Here is a 17234-nt window from a genome sequence, read left to right on the forward strand (position 1 = left end):
TAAGATTTTATGAAGGAGTCCAGGAATAAATTGACAACACACCAACACAGGACTTCAAACTAATCATAGGTGACTGGAATGCTAAAGTAGGCAGCAAAGAAGAGTAAAAAACAGTAGGAAGATTTGAACTAGGTATAAGAAATAAAGCCAGAGAGTGACTGATACAATTTTGCAAGACCAATTATCTGTTTATTGCAAGTACTTGCTTCATACAACTAGAAAGGAGACTATACACATGGATATCACCAGATGGTCAATGCAAAAAACAGATAGACTTTATAATTTGAAGCAGAAGATAGAGAAGCTCTATTCTTGCAGCCAAAACAAGATTAGCTGTGGACTGTGGTACAGATCACGAACTACTTATATCAAACATTAGAGTAAGGCTGAAGAAGAAAGCAAAAGCAGTAATCCTACCAAAATATGATCTCAATAATATCTCAACAGAATTTACAAACAATGTAAGAAACAGATTTGCACTATTAAGCATAATCAACTGGGAACGAGAAGAGCTATGGTCAGAAGCCAGGGACATAATCAAGGAAGAAGAATGCAAGAAGACACTTTTGATGACCACAAAGAATGAGAAGACGCAATGGATAACAGAGTAAAGGAGTAAAGGAGTTCAAGCAGGAAAGGAAAGAAGAGAAGCAAAACAACAGGGAAATAGCAACAAAATCAGAACCATGAATATAACTGTGTGCAAAGACAAAGAGGACTACTGTAATAATTGATGCAGAGAAATAGAAGACATTAACAAAAAAGGAAGAATGAGAGGTCTCTTCCACAAGATAATAGAACTCAAAGGGAAGTTCAAACCAAAGGCTGTGATGCTCTATGAAATCCAGGAAATCCAGATCAAAGCATTCCCAACAGATGGCCATCCAGCCTCCGTAGTGGAGTCTCTCTCCTTGGAGGTCTTCAAACAGAGGCTGAATAGCCATCTGTCAGGGATGCTTTGATCTGGATTTCCTGCATGGCAGGGGGTTGGACTGGATGGTCCTTGTGGTCTCTTTCAGCTCTATGATTCTATGATTCTATGAAGAGGAACATACTACAAGACCAAGAAGAAATGAAAACATATTGGTTGCAATACACAGAAATGCTATTTAAAAGAGATGAAAAAATTAACAACACATGGAATGAAAAAGCATATGAAGATGAACCCTAAATTCTAGAAAGTGGAATGGAAGCTGCAATAAGAGAAATTGGGAGAATAAATTGCCAGGAACAGATGATATTCCAATTGAACCGATACGCCAAAGAAACAGTATCAATTCCAATGTTAATTAAATATGCCAATAAATATGGAAAGCAAGATGGTAGACAACAGACTGGAAATGTTCATTATTCATCCCCACCCACAAAAAAGGAGACACAAAAGACTTCAGCAGCTATAGGACCATAGCATTAATTTCCCATGCAAGCAAAATGATGCTTAAAATTTTGCAACACAGACTCCAGTTATACATGGAGAGAGAAATCCCAGAGTTGCATGTGGGGTTCAGGAAAAGCAAAGGCAGTAGGGACCACATAGCAAACATATAAAGGTGAATGGAGTGCATCAAGGGATTCCAAAAGAAAATCAGAATCTCTTTATAGACTATAGCAAAGCTTTTGACTGCATAGATCATGAGAAGCTACGGATTGCTCTTAAAAGACATAGGAATGCCAATACATCTGATAGACCTGATGAAAAAATCTATACTTAGGACAAGAGGCTACGGTTAGAACAGAATATGGAGAAAGAGAATGGTTCACAACTGACAAGGAGGTCAGGTAAAGTTGCATATTATCATTATACATGTTCAACTTGTATGCAGAAAATATTATACAAAGAGCCAGTTTAGACTCAGAATGAGGAGGAGTAAAGATAGGAGGAAGTAACATAAACAATCTAAGACATACAGATGACTCCATACTGCTAGCAGAAAACATAATGGGCTTGGAACAATTACTAAGGAAGGTCAAGGAAGAAACTGTAAAGGCAGGCTTGTTGCTGAACATAAAGAAAACAAAAATAATGACCACGGAGGAACTAAAGAAATTCTACCTAGACAATGAGAAAATTGAAATAGTTAAAGGTTTTCTGTACCTCAGATCAAACATTGATCAGAACGGAGACTGCAGTCAAGAAGTAAGAAGACTAGGAATGGGAAGGGTAGGGATGAAATTACTAGATAAGATTTTAAGGAGCAAAGATATACAATTGAGCACCAAAGTTAGAATCATCCATGCTATGGTATTCCCCATCAGAGCTAGACAGTGATGAAAGACGATAAAAAGAAAATAATCTTATTTGAGATATGGTGCTGGAGAAGAGTGCTGAGAATACCATGGACAGCCAAAAAGACTAACAAATGGGTCCTTGAATAGATCAAGCCTTAACTCTCCCTGAAACCCAAAATGATTAAATTGCAGCTGCCATACCTTCGCCACATCATGAGAAGGCATGAATCATTGGAAAAGACAATAATGCCAGGAAAGGCTGAAGGCAGCAGAAAAAGGAAGACTGCATGCCAGATGGCTAGACTCAATCAGAGGTTTCCCACAATCAGTTACCAAATTTGAAATTTTCCAGTTTCTTAAGCAACAAATTTTCAAGAACAGCATAACTCAACTTGAGCTGGGTTCTCAGAGTGCCCTTCACAAAATTAAACATTCCACTGTATTAACAAAATGATGTTTTGGCATTTTGCTGCAAAGAGGATAGCCACCTCATTAGCCTTGGGATTCCCTCAATGCTGAGTTCTTCCCAGTGAAAAGATGAAAGAGAGTTTCACCACAATTTCTTTATAACTTTCTAATTCTTTCAAAAAGCTAATAGTCTGAGGCAGTACGTTTCTCCAGATCATACATTCCCCACTCATAGATGTTAATAATAATGGCAATGAACATACATGATATATTGGCATCTATGAGTGGGGAATGTTTGATATCTGATTTGTGCATAAAGGAGGTGGAAATGGTAACTGATAACTTCAAGAAAAGAAAAATTCCTGGGCCTGACAGAATTATAGGAGGATTCAGTCAAGATTCTAGTGATTTTAATAATTCCCAGGATTTTTTTTTCAAACTTACAGAAGAAAATAAAATGTGCAGTTCCTAGGCTGAAGCACTTAGCATTATGAAATTTAAAAAAAACACACACGAAAGGATGCTAAAAAAAGAAGATTGGACTTACCTGTGAGATGGCTATGTTCATCAGTGGAGGGGGAAACATCTTGTAGTGGTTGCTTCTCCTCTTTGCTCTGGTAAGGCAGGAAAAAATTCATAGAAGGGGCACTAGGAGAAGAAACCTTCTATGTCCTCAGCCCATGTCACAGCAAAGCAAATTAATAACTGGTATAGCACTCACATAAAAAAATTATGGAAGAGGTAAAGCAAAAAAGAGGAAGTACTTAATAGAATGTCCTATCTAATCACACCATCTAAGAGACATAGCTCCACTCTTTGATCATTGTACAATTTTATTGCCACTGTCATGTGATGATGTGTTAGTTTTTAATGGAATTATCACTGTTATTGTATTTGATTGATGTGTTCGTATGTAATTTTTAGATTGGAATCCCGCCTCAATCCATCTGGGAGCGATGGGAAAATAATAAATATTATTATTATTATTTATTGAGGAAAGAAAAGCCCTCAGTTCTGGATGAGAAGGATGTTCCATTGCTGAAAACAGATATCTCATGAGTAAGTCCAATGTTGTTGTTTTCCCCCAACAGTAGAGGGGAACCCAGTCCATAGTGGGACATACCAAAGCTCCCTTATCAATGGGTGAGCAGACTGAGGATGACTATTTAAGAAGTTACCACAGATTGTAGTAAATGTCTCCTGCGGGAGGCCTCCACTGATGTGAAGGTATATAAGAACAGTAGTGACATACAAATGTAGAAGGGGAAGCTTAAATAGCTGTCCTGCAAATGCATTGGAGCATTGGTAGAGAGTGCAGCAGAAGTAGCAGCATTCCATGTGGAATGAGTGACAATCATCTCTGGCACTGGCAACTCAGTCAAGGAACAGCATGTAAAATTATAGGCCCTTATCCATTTTGCTAGAGTGGAAGACAACACCTTCTTACCCATTATGGAGGATTCAAGATACAAATAGGCAATCGGATACCTGGACTTGTTGAGCACACTTGATATATATTTTCATAGCTCAGCAAACATCCAGAATGTGCCAGCACTTCTCTAGATCTTTTACTGCATGAGGACAAAAAGAAGGAATCATGACTCCCTGGGCTCTGTGAAAAGCCAAGATAATCTTAGGTATACAAGTGTCATCCAGCCTCAATACTACCAAATCTTGATGGAAAACGCAGAGTTCCCTACATATTGACAAAGTACTGAATCAGATTCTCTCGTGGCTGAAGTGATGATGTAGAAATAATCTTCCAGGTGAGAAATTTAAGTGACACCTCCTGAAGAGGTTGAAAGGGATGCTTAGTCAAGGCTGTAAAACCTTATGGAGATACGAAGTGGGATACCAATGAACTGCTGGTGGTTTTATTAATGTAGCCACACTCAAACAAATCTGTGAGCCAAGTTTTTTTCCTGTCCTAAATAGAGGAAATGGCTCAAACTTATCTTTTACGTGCATCTCATCATGGACCATTGTACAGTCTGTTCTGTAAGAAAACTGACAAGGTATTAATTGATACAGATTCACAGCACTGTCCTTTCCTTCTATACCACCTCACAAAGACTGGTAAAGACTATTTCAGGGGGAATGCACCCCCACAAGCTACCACCATTCATTTGTTATTTGGTATAAGCCAACACTACTATCTCTGTACCTTATTTAATTGTTCCAGGCAAGACAAATAGTTTCAGTGATTCTCCCCTTTCCCCACTCCACCAGAATACAAAGATTTTTGTGCACTATTTGGACTTTGGTGAAACCTATTTGAAAATCAATGAACCAGAAAATCAATGGTTCTGCTTTAGGAGACTAAAAACAAGAGGAAGAGGAGGAGGAAAGGAAATGACTTTGTGCAAGAAACACTTATCCACATAAGAATTGTTGTGTTTGCACAAACTATACAAAGTTTGCAATGGGTGAAAATGCACTGACTCCTGTGTGGACAGGATATTTCCTACACAAAATGCTTTCTGCTCTAAAACATGTTTTGTACACAGAAAAAAAAACCCACACAAACTCCCAAGTTGCTAAGAATCTTGTGACTATTCTCCTTTACCTTGGTGAGTTGCCTCAAATGCCAGGATACCCCTTTTCATTTCTCTTCAAGGATGTAAATATTAATAATCATTCTTCACATCCTACTTCAGCAAATACTAAGGGTGCCTTCCTGTTTAGGTGCACATGGCTGTAGTTGAGTGGATTGAGGATATTTGAATAAATGAAAGGTGAGTGAGCAGGCCAGGTGTCAACATTGACAATACGAACAATGACAAACATTTAACACAATTTATATAACAAACTTTATGAGGTTGTTTTTCTTTTTTTAAAAAAAATGTATGATTCTTAGAGCAGGTCTTTACATATTTCAGATATCTACAAATAAATCTGTGACATTTTGAAAAGTGTGAATTTTCCAATTAACAGGGAAGCAAATGCATTTTGTGCAACACACCAGAATAAGAAAACAAGAGCAACAGTGAAAAGGAGCTGCCATAATTTAAAATGTACTTGTAAAGGAAGCAATTGAGAAGAAAACAGTTGACTGGTGGGTTAACTGTTGAAGGGTTTCACACACTGTCCAGTTGGGTTTCCTTCATTACCTCAGATTTTTTGTCTGTAGCTATTATATACAGCCTGAGGGAAGAAATAAACACATATTGGTGAACTCAACTTTCTTGAAATTATTAGTCTGTATATAAAATAATATTCTTATTAATTCATACAAATTATATAAAATCTAGTGACTACATTCGCTTCTACTACTCTAGTGTTCATACCTTTTATGCAACGTTATAAGCAGGTTTGGGGCAAAAAACCTGTCAAACACACCATCTATTTCTTACTCAAAACTGTATAGTGTAGTGAGCCCTAATCTGAAGATAAGCCTGATTATTATCTTTTTTTAGAAAAAAATTATTGGTTAAAATAACATCACATCACATTCATCACATAAAACAAACAAAGCAAGCCTTTGATTGGTCCATAGAGGTTTAAGAAGACAAAAAAGTAAACTACATCTGTTGTTGAGTTTTCTTCTTATCTTCATATTCCGGACATCTCATGCACATTTACTGGTGTCTTCTTTCATTGTCCTTCTTCATCTTGTTCTTATCCCTTCTCAAATCTTCTCCTTACATACTCCAACCTACTTAAGTCCTTCTTCTCCTTAGCCTCTTCTACTTCACCTTTTCTTTCAACCATCATCAACTAAATCTCATTCATTCTCTTCCTCCACTCTTACCTTCTTACTATCTTTCCTTTATTTCATTCAAAATTCCTCGCATACCAACTACCTTCTCGAATCTTGACAGTTTCTTAACCTCTACTCTTATCGATTTCCAAGATTAGTATTATTTGGCTAACTTGTTTTTAATTCTTTGTTTGCTTATCTTTATCTTTTAATGCCACAATTGATATCTTTGCTACTATTGTAAAAGAAAAGAAAAAGGTGGATTATGTCCTTATTCAGTTATATACTATAATTGTATAATCATTTGTTTACATGTTTATTGTAACACAGAAGACTAACTAGACCTATATCTTCATCCATATATATATATATATATATATATATATATATATATGAAAAGTATGTGCTAAAATTCTCTCCCTCATTCTCTTGTAGTTTCTTATGTTTAATTACCAACAAATTAAACTGGCTTAATTACTGACAAATCAAAGAGCAATTTAAAATAGACAGTACAGAACAAGGGTTTTCTCTAATTCTCTTAGTAAATACATTTTAGGATCATTTGCTAGTTAATGCTCTTTCTATTTTCCAAATATGTTAAAATTGGTTCCCACTCTTTAAGGACTTCCTCCGGAGGTTTTAGGGACATTTTTTGGGACAATATGTCCATTTCTAACATATCATTTAATTTGGTTAGCCAATTCGTTGTTTCGGGTACTATTTTTAGTTTCCAGTTCTGTGCAAACAATATACATGCTGCCGTAGTCATATAAAAACAAATTTTTTCATTTTTTTTTCTACTTCAGGGCCCCACATGTTTAGTAAATAAAATTTGGGTTTTAATTGTATTTTTTTCTCTGGAATCTTTTCTACAATACTATTTATATTCTTCCAATATTGTTTGCTTTACTACATGTCCACCAGCAATGGTAGAATGTCCCCGGCTCTTTGTTACATTTCCAACATAAATTTGAGTTGTTCTTATACATTTTTTGCCAATTTTTCTGGGGTAATATACCAACGTAGATACATTTTGTAGAAATCCTCCCCCAAATTTTGTGATTTTGTATATTTCCCTATTTTGTTCCAAATATTTTCTCACTTTTTAAGTTCTATTGAATGCCCTACATTTTGTGCCTACTGAATCATTACATTTCTGGTTCCTGGTCCAAGTTAAGTATGAGTTTACAAATGTTACTAATCAGTTTAGGTTTATCCCCAATTATTACTTTATCTAATTCATTTTCCTCTTCCTCAAACCCTTGTTCTGTACTGTCTATTTTAAATCGCTCTTTGATTTGTCGGTAATTAAACCAGTTTATCTCCACCTGCTCCTCTAGAAGCTCTTCCAGTGTTTTTATGTTCCTACATCTTCCTTCCTTTTTAATTAAAGTTTTATATGTTATCCATTTCTCTCCTCCCATCATCTCTCTTCTATAAAATGCTTCCTGGGGTGAGATCCATTTGGGAATTTTCCTATATAATTTGAATTTGTATTTTTGCCAGGTTTTTAATAGTGAATTCCTTATGCAATGGTTGTTAAATTTTCTGTATGCCTCAACTTTCCCATATTGTAGGTAGGCATGCCACCCAAATTTCAGATCGTCTCCCTCTAATTCTAATAATTTTTTATTTTCCAAATTGAGCCACTCTTTTATCCATGTTAAAGCACAAGCCTCATAATATAATTTTAAATTTGACATCCCCAATCCTCCTTTTTCTTTGAAATCTTGCAGAATTTTCATTTTAACCCTCAGCTTTTTCCCATCCCAGATAAATTTTGTTATTTCCTTATTCCATATTTGAAAGGGTTTATCATTTAAGATTATTGGTAACATTTGAAATAAAAACATACATTTAGGTAAGATGGACATTTTACTTATTGATATTTTCTCTAATAAAGAAAACTTTAGTTTGCTCCCATTTATTAAATCCTTTTGATCTCTTTCCAAATTTTGTTGTAATTTTTGTCAAATAATTCTACAGTGTTCTTTGAGATATGAATTCCTAAGTATTTTACAGTTTTTTAAATTTTGATACCCATCATATGGCTCAACTCTTGATCTTCCACATTTGTCATGTTTTTTGTCAAAATTGCCAATTTAGCTCTGTTAATTTTGCAGCGCATAACTACACCAAATTCATCAATATTTTTCATGACTTCCAATGTGCTTTCTTTCGGATCATTCATTACAACTACTAGATCATCCACGAAGGCTAATGTATTGTAGGAATGATTTTTCTTTTTTAATCCATTTATTTTTTTATTTGATCTTATCTTGACTAATAATCTTTCCATGACCAGAACAAACAACAATGGGGAGAGGGGGCATCCTTGCCTCATACCTCTTTTAATTTGGAATCTTTGCATTTTATCTCCGTTCTGGCTGTTGAAATAATTTTTAATCACGTTTTTGGCTTTTAATATAATTTCTTCACTTAATAAATTTACAGCGCTTTATAAATAAAGGTTAATAATAATAATAATAATAATAACAACAACAACAACAACAACAACAACAACAAATCCTCATTTATCCTCCAACTGTACTGTTTTTTTCCCTTCTCTAAAATCATAACTAAAGGATTATGGTCAGAGAAAGTACATGGTAGTGTTTCAATACTCTTAATGTTGTTTGATAAACTTTTAGAAATCCACATCATGTCTAATCGGGAAAAGGATTTATGCCTATCTAAATAAAATGTATAAGATGGTGCTTTATCATGGAAGTGGAAGCCTGATTATTATCAATGAAAGCTGAGTAAACGATGAAGAAGCATGTGTGATAATCCTCAGAAAGGATTATCATATTACAGTACCTGGTTGGCCACATTTTAACTGGTCTCCAAGCATGCTAGTTGGTGCTCATTTGTACCATTAGCTGCGCTGGATTCCAAGGTTCCATTTAAAAAAAAATGTCTGTAGACCTCCCTGAGATCTGAATCTTTTTTTCCAAAGGATTCCCCAGGGTAAAAATTTTGGGAAAAGGTGAAATAGACTCTCATCTAGTTATACTAAAATGTTTATTCTGCATCTTAGAAGGAAATTACATCTTGATTTCCCCCTGCAATTACTGTTGATTGTCCTATGCACGTTTTGCTTTTAATACCACAGAAATGCCACAGGAAGCCCTTGTCATTCCTGGGGGTTTCCTTTGGCATTTCCATGAATCTATAGAGGGTTCCCCCCCCTCAATTAAAAAAAATGATGGCAAAAAACCTACAGTGATCTAATGAGAAACCCCCACTGGAGGTTCATGTGAATAACATTCTTGTGAATAACATAACATATTGTTATGATGATCCTTGTTGTTTTATTTGTGCAGCACCAGGAATGTACATGACCACCATATATGGTTGCCCTCCCCTCTTTAATCTCAACAAAAACCCTTTAAGACAGGTTTACTGAAGCATAGTGATGGCTTAAGATCACCTGGAAAGTTTCATGGCCAAGCAGGAAACTGAATTTGGGTCTCTATGTTCCAACTTCAGCATTATACTATTCTCAGATCAGTAGCAATGATAAAAACAATATTGAAGCTTCAACACAGTGGTAGAAAAAATGCAACACACACACTATTATGCCAGGCAAATTAGATACCTTGATTTGAGGAAATGGAATAAGTCAACCCTACCCACAAAAGAACTCTTATGAAAAGACAATAGATATGTATCTTATGGGAACACACTTCTACAAAGCCCATGTCTTTTCTTGTAGATGGACTAGATGTATCAGCTGGAATGATGTAATTCTTCTCAAAGGAAGCAATGAAGAATTTTAGCTATTTTCTTCCTAAAAGACCTTCTTGCAGCAAGACTATTTACAATTTGGGACTTAGTGTGCATAAAATGTACATATTTTTACACAGAAAACAGCATTTCCTAGATAGGAAATAATATAAAATGCTGTTTCCTACATATACAATGCTGCATGGTTTTCCGCACCAAAATATCATGTGTGAAATTTTTTTACAGAATAAATCCTGAAATGCCAAGATTCTTAGATATAGTCATGTTAGTCTGTAGAATCAGCATGCAAAGGGATCTTGTAGCACCTTTGAGACTAACTGAAAGAAAGAAGTTGGCAGCATGAGCTTTCATAGACTTCAGTCTACTTCTTCAGATGCATGTGATGAAGTAGACTTAAGTCTATGAAAGCTCATGCTCCTAAATTCTTTCTTTCAGTTAGTCTCAAAGGTGCTACAAGATCTCTTTACATGTCAAGATGCTTGTCAGTCCAGGATTCTTTTAGTCAGGGGTGGGTGTTGTTTTTTAAAAAATGAGAAACATAGTTTAACCATTTTTAAAATATTATCTCCATCCCTAATCAGCAGCCATTTTGTGTCAAAAAATAGAACTGTGCCAATCACATAGATGTGAGTGAATGTGAGAAAGATTCTAAAAGGCAAAAGGTACATGGGTTAAGAATGCCTCCTGTCTCCCCTCACCTTCCTACAACTTCTCTCTCTTGTTGTTTTTCCAAGGCACCTCCTCCCCCTTGGCCTTTTTTAAATGTCACCTAAACTGTGACATAAAAAGCATAATCAGCTGGGAAATAAGGGTTTGAGAAAAGGAGCTGCAGAAAGATATGTGCCTGGCGGTATTTTCAATACTTTGCAGTTAAAGTTAGAATTTCATTTCTGAGTGACTGGAACTACCATGATTTCTAGTTCAGCCCTTGAAGACAGGACCATGTTATTTTTGTGTGACATTTCACTCCTAGAAAATATTTTGTGTGACATTTCACTCCTAGAAAATATACCTGGATTTCTTCTCAGAGTTTTTCTTTTCTAGTGTCTTGAGGTCACGTGGCCTGCAACAGGCAGATTTGCAGTCAATGACCTGGTAAATAACTGGGTTGTACATAGCTGCTGATTTTGCAAGCAAAGTCGGTATCACTGAAACTTTGATGGGGACTGAATCTGGTCTTCCAAAAGCTGACCATACAGATACTACAGCATATGGGATCCAAGCAATCAGAAATCCTGCGCAGATCAACATTGCCACCTGGTGAGCAGAAGAGGTGGAATAGTGTTGTTACTTTGAATAGTCAACATATTTCATGCTACTCAGTCTGTTCTGTTTACTATTAGAGATACAGTTACTGCAAAGCAGGGTGCAAAGAATACACACATTCCAGTTATTAATATCAAGCAAACCAACACACATTCAACCTTTTGACATTTACTTTTGCACTGAATCCTACTCGGTATAACATAGATAACCTGTTAACAGATATCTTTCTCTCTTATAGGCCACTTATAGGAAAACAACTGTACAATACAATACACACACAATGTACACACACACACACACACACACACTCAAATTCCAAATAGCAAACTTTGGTTTTCCATTTTATATAAGGGACACTATTTTCCTCTGTCATTATATTTATTTTGTTATCCATGAATTTTGTTATCCACAGGGATTCCTGGAACCAAACCCCAGCGGATAAGAAGGCCCCACTGTAATAAGAGCATCCAGCTGCCATTTTGGCTGATTTTTTAGGTAGTCCTTGGAGGGCTCTGAAGAGTTGGGGAAAGAAACTGTTACTTCTGGCTGGTTTTGGATTTAAAAAAAATAATAACCTGAAAATTCTATAAAGGGTTTGACATGCTTTGGAGTTGTCAGGGAGGTTTCACAAAAGTGGGGTGAATGTAGACCTACAGCCTGCACCCCATACAAGCAGTTAGGTCCCACTGATTCAACAGATCTTGCGCACAGACGAATGTATATAAGACTGAAATTTAAATTACAAAAAGAGATAGTGGCAGGGTGGGCAGTGGTGGCAAACAATTAGGAGTGGTACAGTCCAGTAAAGCTTAGAGCCAATTAATACGAAAACTCCTTTTCTGAGGCATAGATGTAACAAATCACATGATTGTTTTCCAAGAAAATGTCACTCTTCCTAATGACCAAATGGGAAGGAACCACACCATACCTAATTTATGTGATTTGCGCAAATCCTGGAGCATAATTGTGCAAAACATCCATGCCTTCTGCCTACCTGGAGAGATTGGGCAATATCTTGATATGAAATAATCCTTTATTTTATTCCACCCAGTGACCTGCTAACATAGGTGGCATTTCAAGAGGATTACATCAATAGAGGAGTGCATTTTGTGTGTGTGTGTGTGTGTGTGTGTTTAAATCTATCCATGTGTACAATACTAATTTTTTGATAGTGCTAAGAATTAAGTACTAAAAAGAGAAGTGAGGCTTTCTGAAAATAAAATGAGGAAGATGAAATATGGACATGGAATTGCCAGAAATGAGTTCATATGGCAATTAGTATTTTGTATCTGGCCACTGTTTCTATATTATTCTGTTCATTGTCTTGGAACGTGAGCAGCTCCAATGTTTACCCTTAAGGCATGTCATTGTTTCAGATGAATTACTGGCTGAGCTCCTGCATCACACTGGCAGACTGTAAAGCTCCACCAAGCATAGCTACACGCCTTACATGTGCGCACACACACACAAGGACAGGCTCAACCTACCAGTTTTCCAGCTGGGGTGTGAGGAAGGAGAAGGAGCAGTGAGCCAGCTCTGTTACTAACATGGCAGCCAGCAGAAGGCATTGTCCTGGACTGCCTGAGGACTTCCAGGAGGATGCATTTGCCCTCCTTTGGGCAGCTGTAAGAATGGCTGCTCTTCATCCTGCCTCGCCCCCTCCTACTTGGCCACTGAATGGCTTTGGGTGGGTGTATTCAGTCCAAGAACATGTAGGTGGCTTGGGGATGAAGCTGTAGTAGAGGGCAGTGCTGAATGCCTCCATCTGTCTTGACAAAATAAAGTTAGACATGCAGGTGTAGCTGAGGCATGGTACAGACCTCCCCAGAAGGGTGGCCTGTAGCCGCTCCTTTTACCTCTGGTTGGTGTTAGGGCAACCTCACTGGCAGCCCTGCAGCCCCAATCCGGCATTTTTCCAGGCCAAAGAGAAGCGGAAAAGGGGTGTCCTTGGGGCTTCATGCCCCTGGACACTTCCGGCGCTAAAGAGGAGAAAGGCTGCTGCAGCCCCTTTCTCTGCTGCATTGTTGGGGCAGCTGTTTGGCTGCCACACCAATGATGCACAGGTTGTGCCTGGGGCAGCACGGAGACGTCACACACATGCCACCCTGTTTGGACGCAGTGAATGCATGCCGTCATTGTTACGTGCCCCATGTAGATGGTGCCATGTAACAATGGCTCTGTCCACATGTACTAGGGTTAGGGAGTGTGCGGTTGGTACACGCTCCCTAACCCTAGTATCGTTGGGGGCATGGCACATTTGGGCGGTCTGTACCGCACCCTAGTTATTAGTTAGTGCATGTCACTAACAGGATACCAGCTACTGTTTTTGAGGTGTGGGAAGCATTTGGAAGGGAAACACAGTAGAGGTAAATCACAGGATCTAATTTTTAAAACTTTGTACCAGAGATGTCAACCCAATTGAAATGTGCTGGTTTGGAGTATGAATTTTCACATTTGAAATTCCTGTTATTTCCCTCAGAGATTATCTACTATTTGAAATACAGATAGTGGCTGTGTGTGTGACCAAATCCAGGTTTATGTAAGTGGAATAGGGCTGTTGGTGCCATGCAGGCCCACAGCTCCTGCAACCAACTTCTGTGGAAATGCCAAGATAATAAGCGGAAAGCTGAGTTGAAACAAGTCTGAAGCACCCAACTTCTGTGGAAATGCCAAGATAATAAGCGGAAAGCTGAGTTGAAACAAGTCTGAAGCACCAGTCTTGGATGGTACATCTGCATCACCATTAACCTGCTTTGAATGATGCTGCACTCCAGATTCTTCCCAGAGGACTAGGTTCATTGTCCCAGAACATTTTATCATCTGCCCTTTTCACTAGAATCACTTCTCTGGCTGGCAGCACCTCATACTAGCTGTGGCTGAGGCTGAGGCTAGCAAATTACTTTTGTGGCTGACAGTACCTTATACAATAATCACTTGTGTGGCTTTACTATAATCACAAGAATCACTAGACTGAGTAGTGATGCTTCAATCATCCATGTCATAATGTTTGCACTGTTGTTGTTACTGTGTGCCTTCAAGTAATTTCTGACTTATGGCGACCCTAAGGCAAACCTATTATGGGCTTTTCTTGGCAAAATTTCTTCAGAGGGGGTTTGCCATTGCCATCCTCTGAAAGAGTGTGCATTGTCCAAGGTCACCCAGTGGGTTTACATGGCCAGGCCAGGATTTGAACCCTGATCTCCATAGTAGTCCAACATTCAAAACACTACACCACACTGGCCCCTTGGTGTTTGTGGAATTGCCTTTAAAAATAATCCAAGAGCTTCTGTTATTCTGGAATACAACAGTGAGATAATAAACTGAAAACTTGCAGTATGAGCAGATAATGCCTCCACAGCTTCATTAGTTATGGGTCCAATTCAAAGTACTTCTCTATATGGCCTCACCAGATGAAGTGCAGTAGTGAGAACCTGTTTACTGAATGGTCTCCCTGGAGAAAGATACTCCTTTCGTTATGTCAAGGCAAAATACATTTTCTTTAATACACTTTAACATTATGTTTTAGCCTGTTAAATCTGTTTTAATCCACTTTTTATTCTTTTATTTATTTAATTTTTATTTATAAATGATAAATGAGAAGCATATTTTTAAAGAATTTCTGTTTGTTGTTCTTCTTGTCTACATTTTATGCAAATTGTGAGCAAATTCTCAATGTCTTATAGAAAACTTTTATCTCAAAAGGTTTGTTTAGAGGATCATGGCATTATAGGATAGGGAGGGAGTTAGCAGAAACTATAGCAGGAGCTTCTATGTTTGTTTAAAGTGCTGGGAGGTTTCCCCAGAGCTCACTTATGAAGCAAAAATCATAGTTGGAAGAGACCTCAATGGCCATCAGATCCAACTCCCTGCCAGGCTGTGTCACTTCTTTTTCTGGTAGCTTGGGAGCATCACTGTAACTCCTATTCGGGTGGTTGGCTTTGTCTTGTGTCAGCAGCAACTTGTCTCCAGGACTTGGGACTAAACGTATAGGACATTTTACATTAATTTAATGCAACGCAAGTAACAATATGAGTTACTTAAGAATATACAAGTGGGAGTTATTTTCCCCCTAAAAATACTGATTCCCTTCCAGAATCATGGTGCAAAGTGCAAGCCAACTGCAATCTTTTGCCATCTACAAACTTTACTTCCCCTGCCTATTGTCCGAATTCACCTTTCCTTTGCTTTTACATAATATATACCATATAAACTTGACTATAAGTTGACCCCATGTATAAGTCAAGGGCGGGGTTTGGGGCCAAAATTATGGATTTTGATATGATTCGTGGATAAAATGAGATTAAAACTTAGGGGCATGTAACAAACAATGCAAAGGAAAATAGTGCCGGCAAGCATACAAAATTCCAGCAGGCATAACTGTTTGTGCTTGTATTAAAGTCTTTGTGTATGGGAGAATATAAAGAGGGTATGATTGTTTCCAGAAAAGATGACACTCTTGCCTTTCACCAGGGGATGGTTCCTTTTTAAATAAGAATTAATGTACAGTACATTATTTACACTGATCTGTGAATAAGTTGACTCAAGTTTTTGGAGTCAGTTTTTTGACTAAAATTTCTAGACTTATACATGAGTATATACAGTATGCTTTTCTCTATATATATTAAATTGAGCCCCTCACCTCATGCTTTTGTTCATTCTCTTCTAAACACCACCAGGCTTCCTATACCTACCTTAGTTAACTTCATTTCCAGTACATGTGAGTTTTGAATCCTGGTGTCATAGTGAGCTACTTCTTTGGTGGATGACTTGACTTTTGCTATTATTTTAACATAGCAAAACATAATCACGGCAGTTGGGAGCAAAAGACAGAAGAAAAGGATATTCAGAATAAAAGCCTGTCCAGCCACTGAACCTTGAGCCAGCCACCAGTCCAAAGTGCATGAGGTTCCAAATGGCTCAGGAGCATAATTGCCCAAGCCAGCATATGGTATTGTTGCCCAGAATGTAGCATAAGACCAGATGATTACTAAACAGATGAAAGCATGGCGTCTCTTCAGCCAGGAACCTAGAAGAGAATGAACATATCTCATTGTCAAGTGTAAATGCTACCTACATACATTTAAAAAAATCTCACATGCAAATTTTATCCCTAAAGTTATTGTGATGCTGGGGGTGGGGGGCAGCCTGGAAAAATGAGGAGGGGGCAAAGCTGACCTGCCTAGGGATAATAATTTTGCTCAGTGGGATTTAGGCTTTCATTCCCCTGCCTGACTTCTCCTGGGAGCAAATCTTCAAAGCAGCCTCCCTAGCAAAACAACAAAGAAACCTATGAGTTGCTTTGCTGGTAGACCAAAAGCCTCTTTAAGCTAAGAAGGTCCTCACACATCTCCCAAGCAATGTGACAGAAATGTTTCTTTGGTGTGAAGTACTGTTCTTATTTGCTTGAAAATTACCAAAATCTTCTCAGTTCATGAGAAGAAAGAACTCTGGACATTTCTGAGTAACTCCATTACCTATCTCTACACATTAATCTGAGAAGGTATGTGAGGATTTAAACAATGTGTGTATGTGTGCATGTGTGTGTCTTTCCATGCCTCAGAAATCTTCATACACTGATTTTCTAGGAACAATGTTTCTAAGAAGAATAACAAAAGGTTTTTGCTTAATTCATTATGCATGAATATGCTCCTTTTGTCTCTTGTGCCATGCCATGCATTTCTGGAAAGCTTAGAAAGTTATGTTTAAAAAGAAAGAATATAGTAACGTTAATTACATTCATGACTGAGCATCATCCTATCACTACTCAGTTATGGGTGGCTTCTGCAAGACATTATTCATTATTTTTAAAAGTATCCTCCCAAGTTCTGCTTCTGGGAATAAAAAGAAATGAGATCTGCATTGAATTCCTTTTTGTCTAGTT

General features: G+C 37.6%; 1 protein-coding gene across 1 annotated transcript in view; it reads right to left on the minus strand.

Moving 5' to 3' along the window:
* Nucleotides 1-5495: 5495 nt before the first annotated feature.
* OPN5 (opsin 5) overlaps nucleotides 5496-17234 on the minus strand; it is a 48770-nt gene continuing 37031 nt past the window's right edge. The window contains 3 exon segments of the mRNA XM_042445391.1: nucleotides 5496-5781; nucleotides 11100-11344; nucleotides 16045-16379. Coding sequence (XP_042301325.1) covers nucleotides 5715-5781; nucleotides 11100-11344; nucleotides 16045-16379 — 647 coding nt within the window. The 3' untranslated portion in view covers nucleotides 5496-5714.

The sequence above is a fragment of the Sceloporus undulatus genome, chromosome 1 (assembly GCF_019175285.1).
Source record: "Sceloporus undulatus isolate JIND9_A2432 ecotype Alabama chromosome 1, SceUnd_v1.1, whole genome shotgun sequence".
Taxonomy (NCBI): domain Eukaryota; kingdom Metazoa; phylum Chordata; class Lepidosauria; order Squamata; family Phrynosomatidae; genus Sceloporus; species Sceloporus undulatus.